Source organism: Symphalangus syndactylus, chromosome 10 (assembly GCF_028878055.3).
Source record: "Symphalangus syndactylus isolate Jambi chromosome 10, NHGRI_mSymSyn1-v2.1_pri, whole genome shotgun sequence".
In the NCBI taxonomy this organism is placed as follows: Eukaryota; Metazoa; Chordata; class Mammalia; order Primates; family Hylobatidae; genus Symphalangus; species Symphalangus syndactylus.
Genome location: NC_072432.2, coordinates 105,928,945 through 105,950,000, shown reverse-complemented (window position 1 = coordinate 105,950,000; position 21,056 = coordinate 105,928,945). Strand labels below are relative to the sequence as shown.

At 36.6% G+C, this 21,056-nt stretch overlaps 2 protein-coding genes across 6 annotated transcripts in view; one reads left to right on the top strand and one right to left on the bottom strand.

The window, feature by feature from the left end:
- ACAD11 (acyl-CoA dehydrogenase family member 11) overlaps positions 1–2,300 on the bottom strand; it is a 99,340-nt gene extending 97,040 nt beyond the window's left edge. Inside the window, exon 1 of the mRNA XM_055295418.2 lies at positions 1,795–2,300. Within this exon, the coding sequence (XP_055151393.2) occupies positions 1,795–1,943 (149 nt within the window). The 5' untranslated portion in view covers positions 1,944–2,300. The remainder of the gene's footprint in view (positions 1–1,794) is intronic.
- UBA5 (ubiquitin like modifier activating enzyme 5) lies at positions 2,095–19,924 on the top strand. Of its 5 annotated transcripts, XM_055295419.2 has the most exons (12): positions 2,095–2,890; positions 8,001–8,046; positions 8,162–8,251; positions 10,952–11,061; positions 12,329–12,415; positions 13,078–13,162; positions 13,890–13,994; positions 14,161–14,288; positions 17,374–17,509; positions 17,736–17,811; positions 17,948–18,054; positions 18,587–19,924. In XM_055295419.2, the coding sequence occupies exons 1-12, from the start codon at positions 2,730–2,732 to the stop codon at positions 18,668–18,670; spliced, it is 1,215 nt and encodes a 404-aa protein (XP_055151394.1). In that variant the 5' UTR covers positions 2,095–2,729; the 3' UTR covers positions 18,671–19,924. The 5 variants fall into 5 exon arrangements, with proteins under 5 accessions (XP_055151394.1, XP_055151396.1, XP_055151399.1 ...); XM_055295422.2 differs by lacking the exon at positions 2,095–2,890 and having other exon boundaries at positions 8,031–8,046; positions 8,162–8,310; XM_055295421.2 differs by lacking the exons at positions 8,001–8,046; positions 8,162–8,251 and having other exon boundaries at positions 2,521–3,240.
- Positions 19,925–21,056: the final 1,132 nt, after the last annotated feature.

Genomic DNA, 21,056 nt, shown 5'->3' with positions numbered 1-21,056 from the left:
CATGAATCAATTAATTTATAAACATGTATTTGTTAGCTATCTGCTGTTAAACTTTTGGCATTAAAAAAAAAAACATATTCCTTTTTTTTTGAGTCTCATTCTGTCACCTAGGCTGGAGTGTGGTGGCGCAATCTTGGCTCACTGCAACCTCCCTCTCCTGGTTCAAGCGATTCTCCTGCCTAAGCCTCCCAAGTAGCTGGGACTACAGGCACGTGCCACCACGCCCGGCTAATTTTTGTATCTTTAGTAGAGATGGGGGTTTCACCATGTTGGCCAGGCTGGTCTTGAACTCCTGACCTCAAGTGATACACGTGCCTCGGCCTCCCAAAGTGCTGGGATTACAGGTGTGAGCCACTGCACCTGGCCAAAACACACATTTTCAAAATATAAAGACTGATTCTTTTGAGTTTCTGAGACTTCCTTCATGGCCTATGTGTTTTCAATTTTTATAAAATTTTTCGTGTGTCCTAGAAATGAATGCGTGTTCTCTGTGGGATCCAGAGTTCCATATATATTTATTAAACCAAGCTTATACAATATTTCTGGAAGCAATTTTTATACCACAACTAATTTCATTTTTTGAACATGATTATGGTTTAACATTCAGCTTGGTTCAGAATTAAGTATCTTTCAGTTATGTACCTCTTCAACACCCCTACAATATGAACGTTACTATCTCCTTTTTGCCAAAGCAGGACTAGATGTTCAAAGGGTAACTTGTCCAAATTCCACAGCAATTGAAATAGTTGAAATTTGAACTTTTATCTGTTTTAGTTTGTTACAACACAAGGCTTCTAGCCTAGAAATCTCAGCTATTCTTTATTCCACCTTTTCCTTCATCCTCCAATATCTATTGGGACATGGGACCTTTTAATTCTACACCCTAAAATGTTCCCTGATCCATCTCATTTATTACTATTTTCAGTTTCACCAAAATCGGTAGTCAAAGAATATAAATGCCAGTGATAAAATACCACTAGCATACTATGTTATTGCAATTTTTACGCCCTTTCGCCTATATTACGGTACTTCATTTCATTAATAAGACTAATCAAAACAGGTATTACAACTTAGGAAACTAGTTCTCAGAGTGTTTATGTAACATATTTAAACTCTCAGACAGCAAGTGACAGATCCAGTTTTCTGAATGATAGGACTCTTTCTATAGCCCTGTATTAGTAACAATGTTATTTTTAAATAAAGTTTTAAGAATGTATTATCTATTGTAAAACATCAGACTAAAGCCAGATTCCCGGTGGGGAACGGTACTCTCAGGATCCTCTCACCCAGTTCCATTACCTCACTTCAAAAAACCTGAGGCCCAAAGTGGTGCTGTGACCTCCTAAGTGGAAAAGCTAGTACTCGAATTCGGATCCTCCATCTGGTGTCATTAACTCAGCCTCCCGGAATACGGCCAATCAAACTGAATTACGCCAGCTTCTCAGAAAAAGATCTAATGGTTGTATCACAAAAGAAGGCATCTTTTTCTCAGAATTTGTAGGCTTAATTGCCTTGGTGAATCCTCAAGGGACATAAATCCATCCTTTAACAAAGATTCCTTTGGATAGTAGAATGGTGAACGTTATTGCGCTTCCATTACCGCCCTCCAATTGGGAAGCCCACAGCATCGAATTCGCGGGGCCGGCAATAGCAGCTCATGCTTGTAGGGTGCGTCCACTGACTGCAGGAAAAGCAATCAGGGCGGGAGAAACTTAGGAAACCACCCAGGGCCAAAGGAAGGAAAACTCAATGCACAAATTTGTTTCCAGTGGAGGCAAAGGCTGGCGTCGATACCTGTACTGGGCAATGGTCAGCGTAGCCTCACGTTCGGCCCCAAAGCCAGACAAGTGCTGGTTTAGGTAGGCCTCCAGGGACTTGCTGTCGAACTTGTGCTGGGGCAGCACTTCGGCCAAATCGGACTCGCCAGTAGCACCTGGCTTCATGATCACCCCCGCAGGCCACAGCAACGCGGCATCCACAGGTCTCGAGTGCCGAGGTCCTTCAGGATTGGGGCAACGTCCCCTCTAGAGCGTGGGCCGAGGCCGGGGCGGGGTCTGGCTCCAGCCAACCACACACACCCTACGCGCCATTGCTGAGCAACGCCTGCCCGCTGAATCTGGAGGTTTTAGCTCTAGTCAAGTGCCAAAAGAGCCCAATGTGTGTTCGGATTTCAATTCTCCAGTCAGCGTCAGAGTTGGAGGCCTCAATTTTAAAGAAAGCAAAGCCATGGTCATCGTTGCGGGTAAGGAACGACGCAGAAGCCTCTTCTATCCCCAAATTTAATGCAACAGCAGGCGGAAGACCTGCAAGGTCCCATTCAGTAAAAGGCCCGTCAGGACCTCGAGCCCAAGAATAAAAAGACCCTGTTTCTCTTAGACACCCGGTTAGCAAGGCAACATCGCAGGCCTCCTGCCCTGGACACTTATCACCCCGGTCCTGCTGCGGCCGGGTTTAGCCGACCCAGCGAGGAAGGAAGCCGAAAGAGCCAGGTTTTTGCTGAGGGGGAGCGATGTCTGCGACGCACCGGAAGTGTCTCCGAGGAAGGCCTGTGGAAGTCTCGGAGACGTGTCTGTCTGTGAGGCTCTGAGTGCACTTTCCCAGGGTTCTGGGCTAGGAAGGCAGCGGCGAGGTGCCTCCCCACGTACCCTTCGCGGGCCCAGCCGAGCAGCGTGGGGCGAAGGCGGCGGCGAAGGCCCGGGCTGGGAGCGTTGGCGGCCGGAGTCCCAGCCATGGCCGACTCTGTGGAACGGCTGCAGCAGCGGGTCCGGGAGCTGGAGCGGGAACTTGCCCAGGAGAGGAGTCTGCAGGTCCCGAGGAGCGGCGACGGAGGGGGCGGCCGAGTCCGCATCGAGAAGATGAGCTCAGAGGTGGTGGATTCGAATCCCTACAGGTAACCTGCGTCGCCGGTCGGAGGCAGGGGCGGGGGACGAGGTCAGGCTCCGTGAGGTCAGAAGTGAGGCGCTTCCCACGTCCCGCTCATGGGGACTCCCGCCACCCTTTTCGTGGTCTGAGAATCCTGTTCCCAAATGGGCAAGGCCACATCTTAGTACTGATCGGAAGATATTCTTTCTCTTTTTAAAAAACCTCCAGTGAGTCAGCCATATGGTGCTGCTCCTGTGCCTGCTGAGGACGTGTGTCCAGTTTCCTATCTCCCTTGCCTCTTAATTAGTCCACCTCGCTGTGTATAAGACTGATAGTAAGAACTTTCAGAAGATGAGATCAAATGTAAAACCTGCTAAGGTAAACTTAAAGGCTTATCAATGCATCTTAAATGGGGTCGGGGCGGGGGAGAGCGGGGTTAGCTCTAATCTGAGATATTCGGGTTCTCCTTAACATCTCAAACCATTCGACATTTCCAAGACTGCCCAGGCCTCTCTTTTCTTCTTTTCTAACAAAGCTTGTCAATTCAGCAGATGGAATATAGTGCAATGGTTAAGGGTAAGGACTTTACCGCCAGACTGATTGCAATTCAAATCTAACTACTCTCTTCATAACTGTCTAACCTTAGGCAAGTTGTGAAACTTTCCGCTTCAGCTTCTCACCTATACAATGAAGATAATAGTAATATCTATCTCTGTCATAGTTGTGGGGATTGAAAAAACCAGTATGTATAAAGGTCTTAGAGTAGCGCTTGTACATGGCAAGCCTTATACAATATTTTATTGCTAGGTGCATTTAGTAGCAAGCAGTTATGAGCTTTCACTGTGCTAAGCACTTTACATGCATTGTCTCCTCCCACCAAAACCCTATGAGATTGCTACTATTTTACCCCCATTATATAGGTGAGAAAATTGAGGCTTAGACAGCCACCTCAGGTTCATGCCTTGGTAGTAAATAATAAGGCCTGTCTTGCATGAGATTTGTCTTAATGTAAAATTCTCATGAACCGTCTCCCCAGTAAAAACAATTAAGTCATGTAGCTAAAAATTGTATAGTGTTAAAGTAGATAATGAAGATTTTATTGTTGCTTTTTTCCTTTAAAGAGCATAAGAGTTTTGATTTTTAAAAAAGGTTTTAGTTTGTGATATATAAAGCCGCAGTAGAAGTCTCAGGGTGCACTGTTTTAACTGTGTTGCCAAATATGAAGGGTTAATGGTCCAAAATTTTTAGAGATTAAATAAGCATGAACTGACATCTCTAATCAGAATAAGTGGAAACTATTTGACATTTTTAAAACATTTTAAAAGTTTACAAATGAAGACTTTGAAATTTTCCCTCCAGAATGAAAAGCAGAGGAATATGGGTCATGAATTTAAGTTGTCTTTCAGACATTATTTAATACGAGATGATCCCTTGACATTGTAATTATAACAAACAAGACTTTCAGAACTCAAGTCTAAATATTTAGTATTTTCTATCTGATTTGCACCACTGACTTTATTAAAATTGCTATACAGGAGATGGCAGTTTGATACCCAAAGCTGTTCACCGGTATATGGAATTTTAATAAAGTTCAGCTTTAATTTTTTGAATTGTTCATACAGCAAATATTTACTGAGTACATTTTTGTCTCCAGTCCTCCTTGACAATATTATTTACTTTGTATTGAGTACTTATTATGCACAGACCCTGTGAATATAAGGTAGACGTGGTCTTTTCCCTCTGGAGCTTACCAGATGAGTGTGAGATAAATAGAAAAGTAAACATGCCATTGCAGTACAAGTGATAAGAATTATGATAAAGTACAGTGTTATTATTGATAAAGTACAGGTTATTGAATTATGATAAAGTACAAAAGGTTATAGGAAAGGGATATGTGTTCAACACCATTTTAATTGCTTCAAGAGATACAAAAGAAATATAAACCCCTGACTTTTGCTTCAGTTTGAGAGACTACATGGATGTGGGATATTAAACAACACAAGTAACCGTAAAATTATATGTTATGGAATATAGTTATAAGCATGTGGAAAAACTGGAGAGGCTTTGAGATTAGAAAACCTGGTATCAAATCTTGGCTCAGAAACCCAGCTCAGAATACCATTTGCCAGTTAGCTGATTTTGGGCAGTTGATTAACCCAAACCGTTTCCCTCATCTGTAAAAGGGGGTTGCCATCCATGCTTCTCAGATTATTTAAAGATTGAAGGGAGCATCAAGGTAAGGATAGCAAATTCCTGTGATGGATCTGCCATCACTTTCTACCCAACCTCACTAAAGTGACAGTAAAGGAATTTTTTAAAAGAAAACTCCCATTGAAAATATAAAGGGTTCGTATTAATAACTGATGGAGAGGGGTGGGTCCCTGTACTTGATTATAGTAACAATTTGGAAACTAGAGAAGGAATGGGTGAAGGTAACTGATTTAATAGATTCAGAGAAGTTTAATCTTAAGCTTGCAACCCAGTTTATTGCAAGAATCCCCCAAAAGGCTCAGGAATAGGCACAGGTACTTGCAGAACTTCAGGTAGGGCTAAAAAAAACTTTCAGTTGAAAATCTGTTGAAGAAACAAAAGCCCCAGATCCCCTTCTCCACTGTGGGTAACTGGGCAAACACTCCTTCCCTACCAGAAGAGGAGAGTAGAGGTTTCTTCATTAGAAAGAGTAAAATAGAAGATTTCCAAGAATAATTGGGGCAGGTCTTTGTACCTGAAGGAAGGGGTAAACTGATTGTTTACATGCTGAATGCTGTGACTGAATGTAAATTAAATGCTTACATACTGAATGCCGAGACTCCCAGCCTTGCTTCTTCACTTCCAACAGCTGATCGTGGGGTTGGAACTCCAACTCAGGTTGGAGTTTGAAAGATTATTCTCTAGGGAATCTGATAGAGCCAAGAGGAAAGACTGAAAGACACTGACATTGTGGGTTTCTCAACTAAATAGTCTGGCCAGATCACCCTACAGTGAAGTCCAAAGTCAAACAGTATTGCCTACATTGTTACCTTTACTAGTGTCCCACACTTAAATATGAACAGAACAAAGGATGAAAGAAACTTCTACCATGAAAGAAATAAAATAAAAATAGCAACTTGGATAGACTATGTAAGATAAACACATCCCCCTAAATTATCACTAGTATCCTTAGATGAGAGAAGATATGGTACAAATGATACAGGAACAAGGTGCAAAGTATTTAGATGATCAGGAATTCTTGCAAATGGAGATGGTAATAGAAATGAAAATCTTAATAGAAGTGTTGGAAAATAAAGTTGAAAGAAATCATCCAGAGAATAGAGCAGAAAACTAAAATAGTAGATAATTGGAGAAAGAAGATAAAGGACAAATCCAGATGGTCCAACTTCCAAATAATAAGAGTTCCAGACAGTCCAGGAAAAACAAACCAAACAAGGAAGTAACCAAATTCTTCAAGGACATTTCCCAGAACTGAAAATGTGAGTTTTCATTTTGAAAGAGTCCACTAAAAACTCAGCACAAGGGATGAGAACAGATTCACATTAAGGCACACTGAAATTTTACAAGCTAGGAGACACTGGAGCAATACCTTAAAATGTTGAAAGACAATTCTAACTTTAGACTTCTTTACTAAGTTAAACTATCAATTAAGAGTATATGTGTAGCTTCCCACAATTATATGCCGTTTGCTTTGTCATTTTTATAAAGAATATAATTTTGATAAGTAACATTTTCAGACATGAAAGTTCTCAAAATTTACCTCTGCTGTACCCTTTGCAAAACTACTGGAAGATGTTCTTCTAACCACAGCAAGAGAGTAAGTTTAAAAATAATTGATGACAGTGTTTTGAACTGTCATGTGCATCAGAATTACTGGAGGGCTTGTTAAAGCAAATTGTTAGACTCCACATTCAAAATTTCTGATTCAGTGGGTGATTATAGGGTAGGGCCTAAGAAATTGCATTTCTATTAAATTTTCAGGTGGTCCTGTTGCTGATCCATAGACACTTTAGAACTAGTGAGCTATAGCATGCAGGAAACTGGATTAATACAGAATAAAGAAATTAAGAGACTTTGTAGTATAATGATGAAGGAAGAGCCTAGGAAGGGAGCTGTATGTGCAGTAAGTCTAGAGACAATCATGGGAGATTCTAGGAGATACATCTTTAAGAAGATGAAATTGATAGAATACCTCATGAATATGAATGTATCTAGAGGAACTTTAGATAACTAGTGGAAAGTTGGGGTTGAATTTGTGAAAATACATAGGAAATCAAGCATCAGGAGAAACATACTTATTAACTTCAGGGTTGGGAGTTAGAGGAAAGGGTAAGTTTTAATATATTGCATGGCCCAGCTGTGGAGAGTTAACATCTAACCAGGATGACCATATAACAATATTGGGAGGTTGGTGGGATGGAAAATGTCTGCATGCAGTGGGGATGAATGCTAAGAGCAAAATCTGATTCAGATAATTGACTAAAACTGAAAAAAAATAACAATATTAGCATGTTGTTTAGGAATATGATGGTAATGGAGTTACAGGTGAGGGAGAGGAAAATGGGGGTGGAGGCTGAATTTCCTAACAAGCCTGGTGGAACTATTTGACACCTTAAAGTGAAGATGAATGGGAATTAATCATAGACTTAAACTGCGGATTACCAGTAACTAGTTAAAGCACCTCTTAGAGTCTTTGGCATACAGTAGGTGCCTACTAAAAGTAGACATCATCCATTGTGGGCAGAGGCAACAAGAGAATGGAATTCCAGCCATGAATTTACTCTGATGATGGAGATCTGAGTGTTAAAACATTAAATATTTACATATTCTACCAAAGCATAGAAAAATGTTGAAATTTAACTTTGACCCTTAACATTTAAGTAGTAGTCACAATCTTGGCTGCAAATCAGAATACATAGCTTTTAAAAACCAATCTTGTTTCATATGCTACACTTGGGAGAGTTTTTTTAAAGGTACCTGGGTAATTTAGTTTCATCTGGTAAAAACCAGCCTGTAAGCATCCTCCTCTTTTAAAGGATTAGTAATGATTATATTTTGTTGTTTACTTTCTGTGATGATGTATGTCTATTTGTATTACTAATACCTAAAAGACTGTAAGCTTTAAAACATATTTTTCTTTTTTTAAGCCGCTTGATGGCATTGAAACGAATGGGAATTGTAAGCGACTATGAGGTATGATAAACCCTTTCCAAGTTTTTGTAAGATTAATTCAGTAAATTAAAATAACTTCTGGTGACATACTTGATGAAGAGCTATTAACCAAAATATACTATTTTGTATTTCACAGAAAATCCGTACCTTTGCCATAGCAATAGTAGGTGTTGGTGGAGTAGGTAGTGTGACTGCTGAAATGCTGACAAGATGTGGCATTGGTAAGGTAAAAACATTTCTCTTTGCCTGTCATATAGGGAACTACTCACTCCTGGAGTAAATCAGGTACAAATTAGGATTTTTTTTCTTTACTAATGGCTTATTGACTTGCAGTGTATTAATCTAGATTATTCTTTCTACTTGGGTTGAGACATATACCCACCCAAACAAAAGGTGATATTAGACAAAGATTGTCTAATTGTGTTTAGAAACGTTTTTGTTTGAAGTAATATGTAAACAATTTGGATTTAGGCGTTTTAGATATAGAAACTTAGGAAAGAAGGCTGTTAATTTGATAAAGTGTGTGACACACTGAAACATCTAACAAATATTTTATTAAACATATACCAGACAGAATAGAAAACATGTACCTTTCCTACTCTTGATTTTGAACTAGAGAATGCTCTGGATGGATTTTTAAAAATTGGTACTCTCTTACTTTTTTCTAAAATTCATTTAGATTATGGGTTAGAAAGAAGTAACTTTCTTGTACCAGAATTCAGTCTACCAATCTTAGATTTATAAAGCCAAAGTCTATGATGTTAGATACATAATGGTTGAATAAATAAGCTTTCCACAATTACATATCCTTTAATTTATTGTTCGGGTAAAAGAAGCATTCTCCCACAGTTTACCAATGCTTTCTAATATGTTGGTCTACCCCAAATTCTTAAAAGAAGGTGATTTCAAAATTGGCACTCACTTATCAATATAGAAATAACACCAAAATACTAAAAATGTTTATTGAAATTTTGATATCTTTCAAAAGATTTACAAAACCTGGACAAAAATTGCTTATAGCTGACTTAAGCACCCTGACTGATTGACCAGGGATAATAGAGATTATTGAGATTAGTGGCTCTCAAGTTTGAGTATGTTATCACAATTAGTTGGAAGCCTTATTAAAGCACAGATTAACAGATCCTACTCTGGTGGTTTTGATTTTATAGGTGTCAGGTGGACTTAATAATTGACATTGCTAACAAGCTCCCAGGTGATCCTGATGCTGATGTTCCTAAGATTACACCAGTAAGAACCACTGGATCCTTGCTACTCCAAGTCTAGTCCCTGAAGTAGTAACATCAGTATCAGCTCTCAATACCTACCTCAGACATACTGAATCAGAATCTGTATTTTAACACAATCCCCAAATGATTCATTTGCATATTTAAGTTGGAGAAGTGCTCTTGCATCTCTAACAAGCTTCAGGTGATGCTAATGCAGCTAGACCAGGCCATTTTGAGTAGCAAAGAGGTAGAACAGTAGTTATATATTGCTGTAGTTAGAATCACCTGGGAAGTTTTAAAACATTCTGGTGTCCAGACTGCACCCCATGATAAGTATCTCTGGGGATGAGGCACAAACATCTGTATTTTTAAAAATTCTCCAAGTGATTCCAGTGTGCCCTCAAGTTTGTAAACTGAGAATCTACACAGGTAAGTTTCAGTAAGTCTTTCTTTAATTTGTAAAACAGATAAATACGAAGTGAATTCATGAGGTTAAATAGGAAAGTAGAAGATGTTAGGAAACCCAGAGTCCATTTCTTATCCCTGAAAGCCTCTGGATCTCTTTAAAGTATCTGGGGTGCCTTGGATCACCAGATCTATATTCGCTGCTTTATTTTAGAGATGAAGATACAGGCCTAAAAAGTGAAAGCCCACAATGAGCTAATTAGTGGCAGAGTTACAGCTCAGACCTTCTGTTCCCAAGTTTGTTTCCCGCAACTTATGTATAAACAAGCTATGAGGCAGAAACTCATTTAATACTTGGCCTGACCTAATAAATATTGATAAGCTTAAATAAAGTATGTTTTGGAGACTCTTAAGTAGGATTAGAAAATTTTGGAGAGTGTGAGATCTTTTGTAGTATTAAGGGCTATCTAGGTGTTATGGGTTAGGTTAATTTTTTTTCTTTTTAGTTTTTTTATTGAGAAGAAAATCCCGTTTTTGTTTTTATTGTTTAGTGTGCTGAGAATTGTATTACAGAGTCACAGAATTTCATATGAAGAAGGAACAGGAAGTCCTTGGCTCTAGCCTGTTCTTAGTGATAAGAAATGTGATCTAATGGCCATTTTAGTGCGTGTGTGTGTGAGACAAATGCTTTTTGAAACAGGCTTAAGTATATAGCAGGAAACAACAATTAACCGGTTTGTAATTCTATTTGGAATAATGTTTTAGCCATGTCACTGGTATATATTTTGTCATATACACAAAAGGAGTCAGGTTATACTATATTTTAAGTTACAGCACTTGTTTTCATCTTAGTTAAAGATTTCATTTATCCAATGGATTCCTGGCTTTTAGCAAAAAATGGAAATGAAGTAGGATTTTGCCACAGTTTTAAAAAATGGAATGAAAGGGAATTAATCTTAATTTCTGAGTGAATTATTTAGAGAGGCAGCAAAGCATTGTGGTTGAGGTGCAGATGCTGGATTGAGAATGCTTGAATTTGAATCCCATTTTCACTTCATATTAGATGAGTGGCCTTTGGACAAGTGTAGTTGCCTTATTTTTAAAATAAGGATAATAGTACCTACATGCCTCACATGAGCATTCAATGAATTAATATATGGCACCTAGTGTTGTAGAGTTAGCTAATATTCTTATCAAACTGCTAAACTAATTAAATGTAAAGCTCTCTAATTTTTTTTTGATATGTTTAGTTTTTTGGTATGTTTTTCATCAGAATACCACTATTTTCATTTTAGTTGCTACTCTTTGATTATGACAAGGTGGAACTAGCCAATATGAATAGACTTTTCTTCCAACCTCATCAAGCAGGATTAAGTAAAGTTCAAGCAGCAGAACATACTCTGAGGTAAATGGAATAGCAATCAAGTACCATATTCAGTGAAATCTTACTTTATGTATTTGATAGGAGTTAATATAAATGGATCTTAATTTTTCTCTATAAAATGGAGATTTCACTTGTATAAAGAATTCTCTTACCTGTTGGACATGGGTTGGCAAACTTTATGTATAGGGTTAGATAATATTTTAGTCTTTGAGGGCCAGATGTTCTCTGTTACAACTGTTAGTTGCAGTTTGATAGCAGCTGTAGGCAACACAAACACGAATGAGCATGTCTGTGCTCCAAGAAAATTCTATTTTTGGACTCCAAAATTTGAATTTCATACAATTTTTAATTTTTTTAATTAAAAAACAAAATTTTTTTGAGACAGTCTCACTCTATCACCCAGACTGGAGTGTAGCTACACAATCTCGGCTCACTGCACCTCCGCCTCCCGGGCTCAAGCTGTCTTCGGATCTCAGCCTCCTGAGTAGCTAGGACTACAGGCATGTGCCACCATGCCTGGCTAATGTTTTGCATTTTTAGCAGAGATGGGGTTTTGCCATATTGCCCAGGTTGGTCTCAAACTCTTGGGACTCAAGCCATCTGCCCACCTAGCCCTCCCAAAGTGCTAGCATTGCAGGCATGAGTCACTGTGCCTGGCTTATACAATTTTTATATGTCATAAAATGTTCTTTTGATTCTTTTCCCAGCCACTTAAAAATGAAAAAAAATTCTTAGCCTGAAGGCTGCACAAAAACAGGTGGTGGGCCAGATTTGGCCCATGGGCCACAGTTCACCAATCCCTGCTTTAGGAATTTTCTTTGTGGCCCCAAATTTGTTCTTAACTGAGTTAAGGAAGTGAGGCTGAGCTGCAGGTAGTTACTGGACATGGTTAAGTCTTAATTCCCAACACTTAGATTGATTGGGGTGGGAAAAGTTTTGTAATCTTTATGACAAAAATGAACCTAGTCCTTGAAGTGTGAGATAAAAGAGATAGAAAAGGACTTTGGGTTTTCTTTGAATAGCTTGAATTTGCTTCTCTAAGGTATGTTAAATGCCCTTTAGCTCTTTCTTTTCCTCACAGCTTTTTCTTACTACAGCTACTAGCAGTAGTCTTTTTAAAAACATTTTTTTAGAGACAGGGTCTCACTCTGTCCCCCAGGTTGGGGTGCAGTGGGTGCGATGATGGCTCACTGTAGCCTTGAACTCCAGGACTCAAGTAATCCTCCCACCACCACCTCTTGAAATGCTAGGATTACAGGCTTATAATCATTCCCTTTTTCCTTCTTAGGAACATTAATCCTGATGTTCTTTTTGAAGTACACAACTATAATATAACCACAGTGGAAAACTTTCAACATTTCATGGGTAGAATAAGGTAAAGTTTTAATTTATGAATATTTTGTATAATGTTCAGTTCAAGTATTAGAAAATTATTAGAAAAATCTATGGATTAATCCAATGAATGGAAGATTGATATATATTTTTCCATTTTTTTAGTATAGTAATTTTTGTGTAATTTTTATGTATTAGAATACCATTTAAAGGTATATATTGTCCAAAAACAATTAAAAATAAAAAGCAAACAAGCAAAAGACCCCTGTAAGTTACAATATAAGAAGAGAATGTCAACTTTAAGTTGTGTCCTAGATTATATTTCTGTCTGAAAATGGTTTTCTTCAGAGACTGTCAGACCACCACTGAAATAATGAATTGCATTCAGTTAGCTTTTATTACATTTGTAATGAAGCATGAATAAAAATGTGAAAGCTGGTAGTGAAAAAGTAACTGTTGTGGACATACTTTATACTTCCTTCACCCTTGTAGTTCTTGTAAAATAATACTACAGTATCATTGATGTTATATTCATGTTATTCAATACTTGATATATATGATATCTTTAAATATTACATATTTATTATGTGATAATTATAGTCAAACATTTAATGAAAGAATAAATGTTGGACTGAACAAGTAAGTATAATGTATTAGAGTGTATTTTGTGTCCTGATGTTTTTCAAACTTATTTTCTTTGACTAGTAATGGTGGGTTAGAAGAAGGAAAACCTGTTGATCTAGTTCTTAGCTGTGTGGACAATTTTGAAGCTCGAATGACAATAAATACAGTGAGTATTCCTGCTGTGCAAGATATATTCATGGATTTATCTGTTTTCCTGTATATTCTATCACTATATAATCCCCATCCTAAAAACAGTTCTGAATGTAAACCCTTTTCTGTGTTTTATTTGTAATATTCTCTTAGCCTACTCTATTCTAATAGCTGTGGGACCTAGACTGTCTAGCCTTGCTGCTGTGACATGTGTTACAGTATCCTACTCTTTTTGCTGGTAAACTATAAAACAGCAAATACCTCTGATGTGTAATTCTTAAATTAGTATCTTATAATAATTCTTGGTCAGTGTTAGTTTTAGCTTTTGTTATTTTATTAATGTATAAATATGTATAAATTGCCTAAAAACCTGGTTTTTCAAAAATAAAAATAATTATTTTCCTTTTGAATATTGTTTTTAACTTTTCAGATGATATTTTGACATTTTTTTGTTCCTGAAATTATTTTAGAAAAGTGAAATTTCACATTAATTTGATAAGAAATCCAATAAACTTTGATTCAATTTAATAATATTTACTGACTGCGTCTTGAATACTGTCACTTTACTCTTTAAAAAGAGTATGGTAATTACCAAGGAATTCCATTATCTTACAACTTGCCTCATTTGTTCTGAAAATTAATTTTAAAAGACCTTGGTAATCCATTCAGTTAAAAGAATTTTTTGTAAATTACTTCTTGCTCTTTTATTTTTTTTCCTTATGTTTTCACCCATTTCTACTAAGGCTTGTAATGAACTTGGACAAACATGGATGGAATCTGGGGTCAGTGAAAATGCAGTTTCAGGGCATATACAGCTCATAATTCCTGGAGAATCTGCGTGTTTTGCGGTATGCATTATTCTTTTTGGAATATTCTTCGCTGTTAGGTACTCGAGTTCTTAGGGGCATTGAAAATGTATTACAATTCAAAGAAAAAACAAACTTGGATGGAATACTATTTGGAACATCTCATACTTTTTCTTTTTTTTTGAAATGTGTTTTATTTTTCATGTAGTGTGCTCCACCACTAGTAGTTGCTGCAAATATTGATGAAAAGACTCTGAAACGAGAAGGTGTTTGTGCAGCCAGTCTTCCTACCACTATGGGTGTGGTTGCTGGGATCTTAGTACAAAATGTGTTAAAGTAAGTCAGGGCTAATTTTTCTGAATAGTCTTGTATGCTTTCAGTAAACATAAATATATTTCACAAAGCATTTCAGAAATTGAAATTACAAGCTAAGTATATAATTTGGTTACTTTAAACTTAAATGTAGTTTTAAATGTTTTATATATGTATATGTGCAAATTCTATTTTATATATGTATGTCTACTTTTCATATATATTGCTATATTAAATATTACATATAATACATGTGTGCATATTCATACGTGAATATATATGAATGTCAGTTACTCCCTGCATTTGGAATAGCTTTTATTAAATGATATAATGGTAGTGGCATATTTATTTATGAAACATTAACCAAATGATTTAAATCTTTGCAAGTCTGTCCAGTGGATAGAGACTTAAACACACTTGTTTCTACTATCATGATTTAAGTCTTACCAAAAATAAACCAAATGTGACTAAACAGTAATTATTGTTAATGTAATTAAACATTAGTGTTACTGTAAATTTTACATTTGCATAAAATGTTAACATTTATATTAGTGTTAATATAAAACACATTAACAATACTTAAAAAAAAAAAAGATTCTTAAAATCTGCTTTTGGATACCTCTGCTATCCAAAAACAAATATCCAGCAACTGTACTATCTAAACTATAGCTAAAAAGAAGGAAAAAGATTTCTTTGCTGCTGAAATTTATGTCACAGTCTATGAATCAACTCATACTTTATTAAAAGCAGAGCCCCTTTAGGTGTTCTCTAATTCAGGCCATTTATTTTCCCTCATTTTACAACTTTAATAAGCTTAGTTGTATTCCCTAAGTCTCCAATATAGTAAGAACAAACTGCAACAAGACACATGGAGGTTCCAATCAATAAGAAATGTCAGTTGCCAGCAAAGAAATTGAAAAAAGCATACATATAAACTCTCAAAGTAATGGTCTAGGGCTATTTCATATAAGAGCAAATAGCCTGTTTAGACAGTAGTAGGCCCTGTCTAAACAACATTTTATAGTATGATACAAAAAAGAAAATAATCATGGCTAACAAAGTATTCTCTTAAGGATGTGTCCTATTTAGCTAGCCCCTCTATTGATGGTCATTTAGGCTACTTAATTCTTTTTTTTTTTATTAACAATGCTATAGGCTACATCTTGTATATATCTTTGAATACTAGATTGATTTCTCTTCTTTTTGTTTTTTTTTGGAGACAAGGTCTCACTGTGTTGCCCAAGCTGAAGTTCAGTGGCTCAGTCATGGCTCACTGCAGCCTCAACCTCCTGAGCTCAAGTGATCCTCCCACCTCCGCCTTCCAAGCAGTTGGAAGTACAGGTATATGCCACAATGCCTGGCTAATTTTTCTATTTTTTGTAGAGACAGGGTTTCACCATGTTGCTCAGGCTGGTCTTGAACTCCTGAGCTCAAGTGATCTGCCCACCTCAGCCTCCCAAAGTGTTGGGATTACAGGCGTGAGCCACTGTGACCAGCTTAGAGTTTTCTATAGTACTTTTTTTTTTTTTTTGAAAACAGGGTTTCACTCTGTCACCCAGGCTGGAGTGCAGAGGCACAATCTCGGCTAACTGCAGTCTCCACCTTCCAGGTTCAAGTGATCCTCCTACCTCAGCCTCCCAGGTAGCTGTGACTACAAGCATCCACCACCACGCCCAGCTAATGTTTTTGTATTTTTTGTAGAAACAGAGTCTCCCTATGTTCCCCAGGCTGGTCTTGAACTTCTGGGCTCAAGCAGTCTGCCCGTATCGACCTCCCAAAGTGCTAGGAGTTACAGGCATGAGCCACTGTGCCCGGCCTATAGTACACATTTTTTAAAGTAGAATTTCTGAATTTATGAAATATTTACTAAATTTCTCCTGCAAAAGGATTATACATTTGTATCATAGTTTAGGAGTACCTGGTTCACCCATACCTTTGATAACTTTGAGTATCACCAAACTCTGTAATCTTTGTCATTCTGGTGGGTAAAAATTAGGCATTTAATTTTTGTTTTTATTTGTGAAAAAGGTTGAACACTTACATTCTTCTGTGAATTATCTGCTAATAGTTGTTGCTCTTTTTTGTCTTGTATATTAAGAATGTGTATTTGCAAATATTTTTCTTTTGTCATTTATCTTTTTTATGTGATTTTGTCTGTATAGAAGCTTTTATTATGTTAGTGCAAAGGTAATTGCGGATTTTGCCATTACTTTTAATAAAAACTGCAATTACTTTTGCGCCAACCTAATAAAAGACATCAGATTGGCCGGATGAAGTGGCTCACGCCTGTAATCCCAACAATTTGGGAGGCCAAGGCAGGCAGATTGCTTAAGCCCAGGAATTAGAGACAAGCCTGGGCAACATGGCAAAGCCCCATCTTTACAAAAAAAAATACAAAAATTAGCCAAGCGTGGTGGTGCTTGCTATTAGTCGCAGCTACTTGGGAAGCTGAGATGGGATTGCTTGAGCCTGGGAGGGCGAGGCTACAGTGAGCCATGATCACGCCACCGTACTCCAGCCTGGGCAACAGAGTAAAAAGTATCAGATTTGACTGGGAAGAGGGCAGGAGGGAGCTGGAGGCACATGGGATGCTGAAAATGTTCTGTATCTTGATCTGGTGATGGTTACATGAAAGACTCATACAAAATTTTATTGAGCTATACATTTAAGATTGTGCATTTTATAGTAAGTTACATACAAAATGTTAAAAAAAATTAAGTAGCTTTCTTAATTATCTCAGGGATTTAAAAAATACACTTCTCCCACATTTTAGCTTCTCTGAAATCAGCATGCTTCTTGAAGTTGTTGACATGTAATAGTTTAGCTGCCAGCATTTTATCTTTACTAGAGGTTCAAAAAAATTGTGTGTTCTACAGCTGATGAAATGGAGCAATCTTTTCTTTCCTTCATTCAATAAACACTGAAGCATCTACTATGAGCCAGGCACTGTAAATAAGATAAAATTTCTGTTTTCTGGATGCAGATTTCTGTTTTCTGGTTAAGAAAAATATGTCTTTACCTATTTCAAAGTTATTTTTAAAAAATTTAGCTGTTCTAGTATTTTTCATGGTTTTAATTTCTTTATTTAAGTCTATTTTGATTTTTCTAGGTTTCTGTTAAATTTTGGTACTGTTAGTTTTTACCTTGGATACAATGCAATGCAGGATTTTTTTCCTACTATGTCCATGAAGCCAAATCCTCAGTGTGATGACAGAAATTGCAGGAAGCAGCAGGAAGAATATAAGGTATATGGCAATCTGTTAGAATGCATGAGGGATCATATTGCATAGGACAATAAATAACTTAAACAGATTTAGAATACAAGATAAATGGTTAACTTATTCACCATACTTCAAAAATGAATGTTCTTTCTTGCTTTTGGTAAGATAAAAAGCCTGTCTGAATTCTTGATTAATGCTTTAGAGAACTGAGAATGAGTAAGAACACTTGGATGCTGTTTGATTTCTATAGAAAAAGGTAGCAGCACTGCCTAAACAAGAGGTTATACAAGAAGAGGAAGAGATAATCCATGAAGATAATGAATGGGGTAGGTATTCTTTTATAAATTGAAATGGTGCATAAAACAAAAACCTTTTATGGTAGCAAATCTAATAAGATTATACAAATTGAATAATTATTGCTTATTAAATTCCTTAAAAACTGACATAGGATCAAATTTACAGGTATTGAGCTGGTATCTGAGGTTTCAGAAGAGGAATTGAAAAATTCTTCAGGTCCAGTTCCAGACTTACCTGAAGGAATTACAGTGGCATACACAATTCCAAAAAAGGTACTTCAAAAATATGATTTACCCATATGTAAATATCATATAAAATATTTATCTTCTTTCATCTTCATTCTAATTTGTAATGCCAATGAAGTATTGCCTGTTTTAGATATTTTATGCTATAGGCATTAAGATGTGAGAGAGAGGTATTCAGTATTAATATGCAAATATTTATAGCTTATTTTAAACTTTTAAAACATAGAATAAAATGGTTTTGTTCACTCATTAATGAACCAAGTATAATAGATTTTGATTAAATGAAGATCTCATTTTTGTTTATTGGTAGTTTTAGCTATGATGTCGTTTAAAAAAACTAGAGCTGTCAAGAATATTGAAATTACTGCCTTGTAAATCAAAAGACTGGTGGGGAATGTAAAAGAATTTGTCTTTCTTCTAAAAAGTACAAGATATTTGTTAAAGAAAATTTACTTTATAACCTGGTTGAGCATGGTCAAAACTTACTGATTATATATTCCTAAGCATCAAGAATTCTATACGGTTCTTTTTTCACTGTATTTCCCTAATTTGTCAATAGCAAGAAGATTCTGTCACTGAGGTAACAGTGGAAGACTCTGGTGAAAGCTTGGAAGACCTCATGGCCAAGATGAAGAATATGTAGATAATGGACTGGGATATATTTTATTTCTCATGTTAAAGCCTCTTCCCTTGAAATTAAAAAAAAAATTTAACTGATAAAACTTAGGGCAACATTAATTAATGGATATTCTTACCTGAATTGTTATACTTCTTGAAAATCCTGTGATTTGCCTGTTTCTCCCCGCTCCAACGAAATCATTAACTCTCCTAAAATGCGTTTCATTCTAGTAAGAAAACCTCAAAGGATATTGTAGGATATAAATCTTACTTGAAAACATAGCTGTTGAAATGTTTTGGCCTTTTGGAGTGGGGGAAGGACAAATCTGATCCTGTAATCTTTTTCTTTCCAGTAATCCCTTGTGTCTGTTGCATGAGGACATGGACAATAAAGTAGTATATGACCCTCAGATACAGGGAGAAGGACAAGGCATACAGCTTATTGATTAGAGCTGGCAAGCATCTGCTCATTATGTTTGGAATTGCTTTCTATAAGAAAATTGCCCACTACTATTAACTTGATCAACAATGAATTCAAAATAGTTAACCTATGAAATAACATCCTCTCAAATGTTTGCTGATGAAATACAAGTTGAAATGTAGTTACTGGAAAAGTTTGTAACCTGTGGATTATGTATATTCAAAGTGAGACAAAGGCAAATAAAAAGCAGCTATCTTCATGAATAGACAAAGTTGATTTCAGGAAGTATAAATTATATTCTGCACCGACCAAGGAACAGAAATTATTGCATCTGTGGAACATATATCTGGAGTTACTATACTTACTGTAGAGCAAGGCATAAATTTAGACTAAAATCCATCCAGATTACACTCATTCTTTAGGCTACTCCTGGATACTTTATTTAAATTTGATTTTCGAGGTAGTGAGATGTGGCAAGGTTTGTCCTGTATATTAGGCCTAAAGGAAAAGTTCTATAAACTGCCTCTGCAATGACTTGTAGTCAGTGGAAGAGTATCACTTTGCCTGATCATGACCACTAAACTGTAAATTGATATAAATTAGTTTTCTCTCGAGTTACACCCAAGTTATGAAGACTTAAGAGAACCTTGGTTGAAATAAATTTCCAATAGTTTGGAGACTCGTAAATACCATGCAGGTGTAACCACTGCCAGTAGGTGTTTCTATGCTTATTTCCTATTTTGATTTTTACTTTGAAGATAAGAATATCTAAATTATATCTCTAGGGAGAAAATGTCATAAAAAATTAAAAGTACATCCCTGATTGTAAAATAAAGTTCAAAAAACTGATTTCAGAAAGTCTCAAATACCAAATGTTTTCAATATATTAGTTTTGAGATGCTAGGATTATACTGTGATTCTTATGTTTATAGTAAAGTCTGGAAAGCAGGAGGATAGTTTTTTTAGCCTGGAAACTTATTTATGTTGCCTTGGTGAGTCTTTTATCATTTTTTAAAAATTTAGCTTATTCAATTGTAAAATAGCTTTTCTAGTATGAGAGATGTTTTGAATTTAAAAAATGAAATGCAGTTTTTCAAAAATAAATTTCCTTTGGAAATTCTCACATATCAGTTCAGTAAGGTTTTATAAAATTTTACAATTTGATAAAGTATCATATCTAGAATTCACTGTCTTCTTTTATCTGCTCTCAAGTTGGCATTGCATCACTGCCTGTGTCTTACACTGCACCAAATGTTACCTAATTGACCTAACTTTTTTTGTCTAATATCTTTCATTAAAAACAATTGGATTATTTTACCAGAAAAAAAATCTGGTAATAGAGATGTTGCTATCCTAGAATACTCTCTTGACAGTCTGCATGCCATGAAAACTTGCATAAGAAGGCAGCTGATTACGAAAAATTAATCATCATTGAATTTAGTATTACTAAACTCATAGCATTTGTCCAGATTTGTAAACACTATTGATTCTAATGTGAAAGATGGAAAAGCAGTCCCAATATTGGATTAGCACAGAGACTCTAAATGATAGTAAAACAACATATTCAACTTTAATTCCTGTCTCATTGTTAATGGGAAGTTAGTTATGGTTCTACTTAAATGTTGTAGAGAAAATAAGTATTACTAGTTTCTTCTCATAAAAATACTCCCTGGATACATACACTGAACAACACAAAAAACGTAATGGCCACTTAAGAATATTTATTTATTTATTTATTTTTTTTGAGACAGAGTCTCACTCTGTTGCCCAGGCTGGAATGCAGTGGCACGATCTCAGCTCACCACAACCTCTGCCTCCCGGGTTCAAGCAATTCTCCTGCCTCAGCCTCCCAAGTAGGTGGGATTACAGGTGCCCGCCACCACGCCTGGCTAATTTTTGTATTTTTAGTAGAGGCGAGGTTTCACCATGTTGGCCAGGCTGGTCTCGAACTCCTGACCTCAGGTGATCCACCCATCTTGGCCTCCCAAAG

What these genes read in the sequence shown, in the direction of transcription:
- UBA5 (XM_055295419.2), top strand. Translation starts at nt 2,730, where the DNA reads ATGGCCGACTCTGTGGAACGGCTGCAGCAGCGGGTCCGGGAGCTGGAG. An exon ending in GCAGCAGAACATACTCTGAG is followed by an intron (nt 11,062 to 12,328) that starts GTAAATGGAATA and finishes TTTCCTTCTTAG; the next exon opens with GAACATTAATCCTGATGTTC. An exon ending in CTCGAATGACAATAAATACA is followed by an intron (nt 13,163 to 13,889) that starts GTGAGTATTCCT and finishes ATTTCTACTAAG; the next exon opens with GCTTGTAATGAACTTGGACA.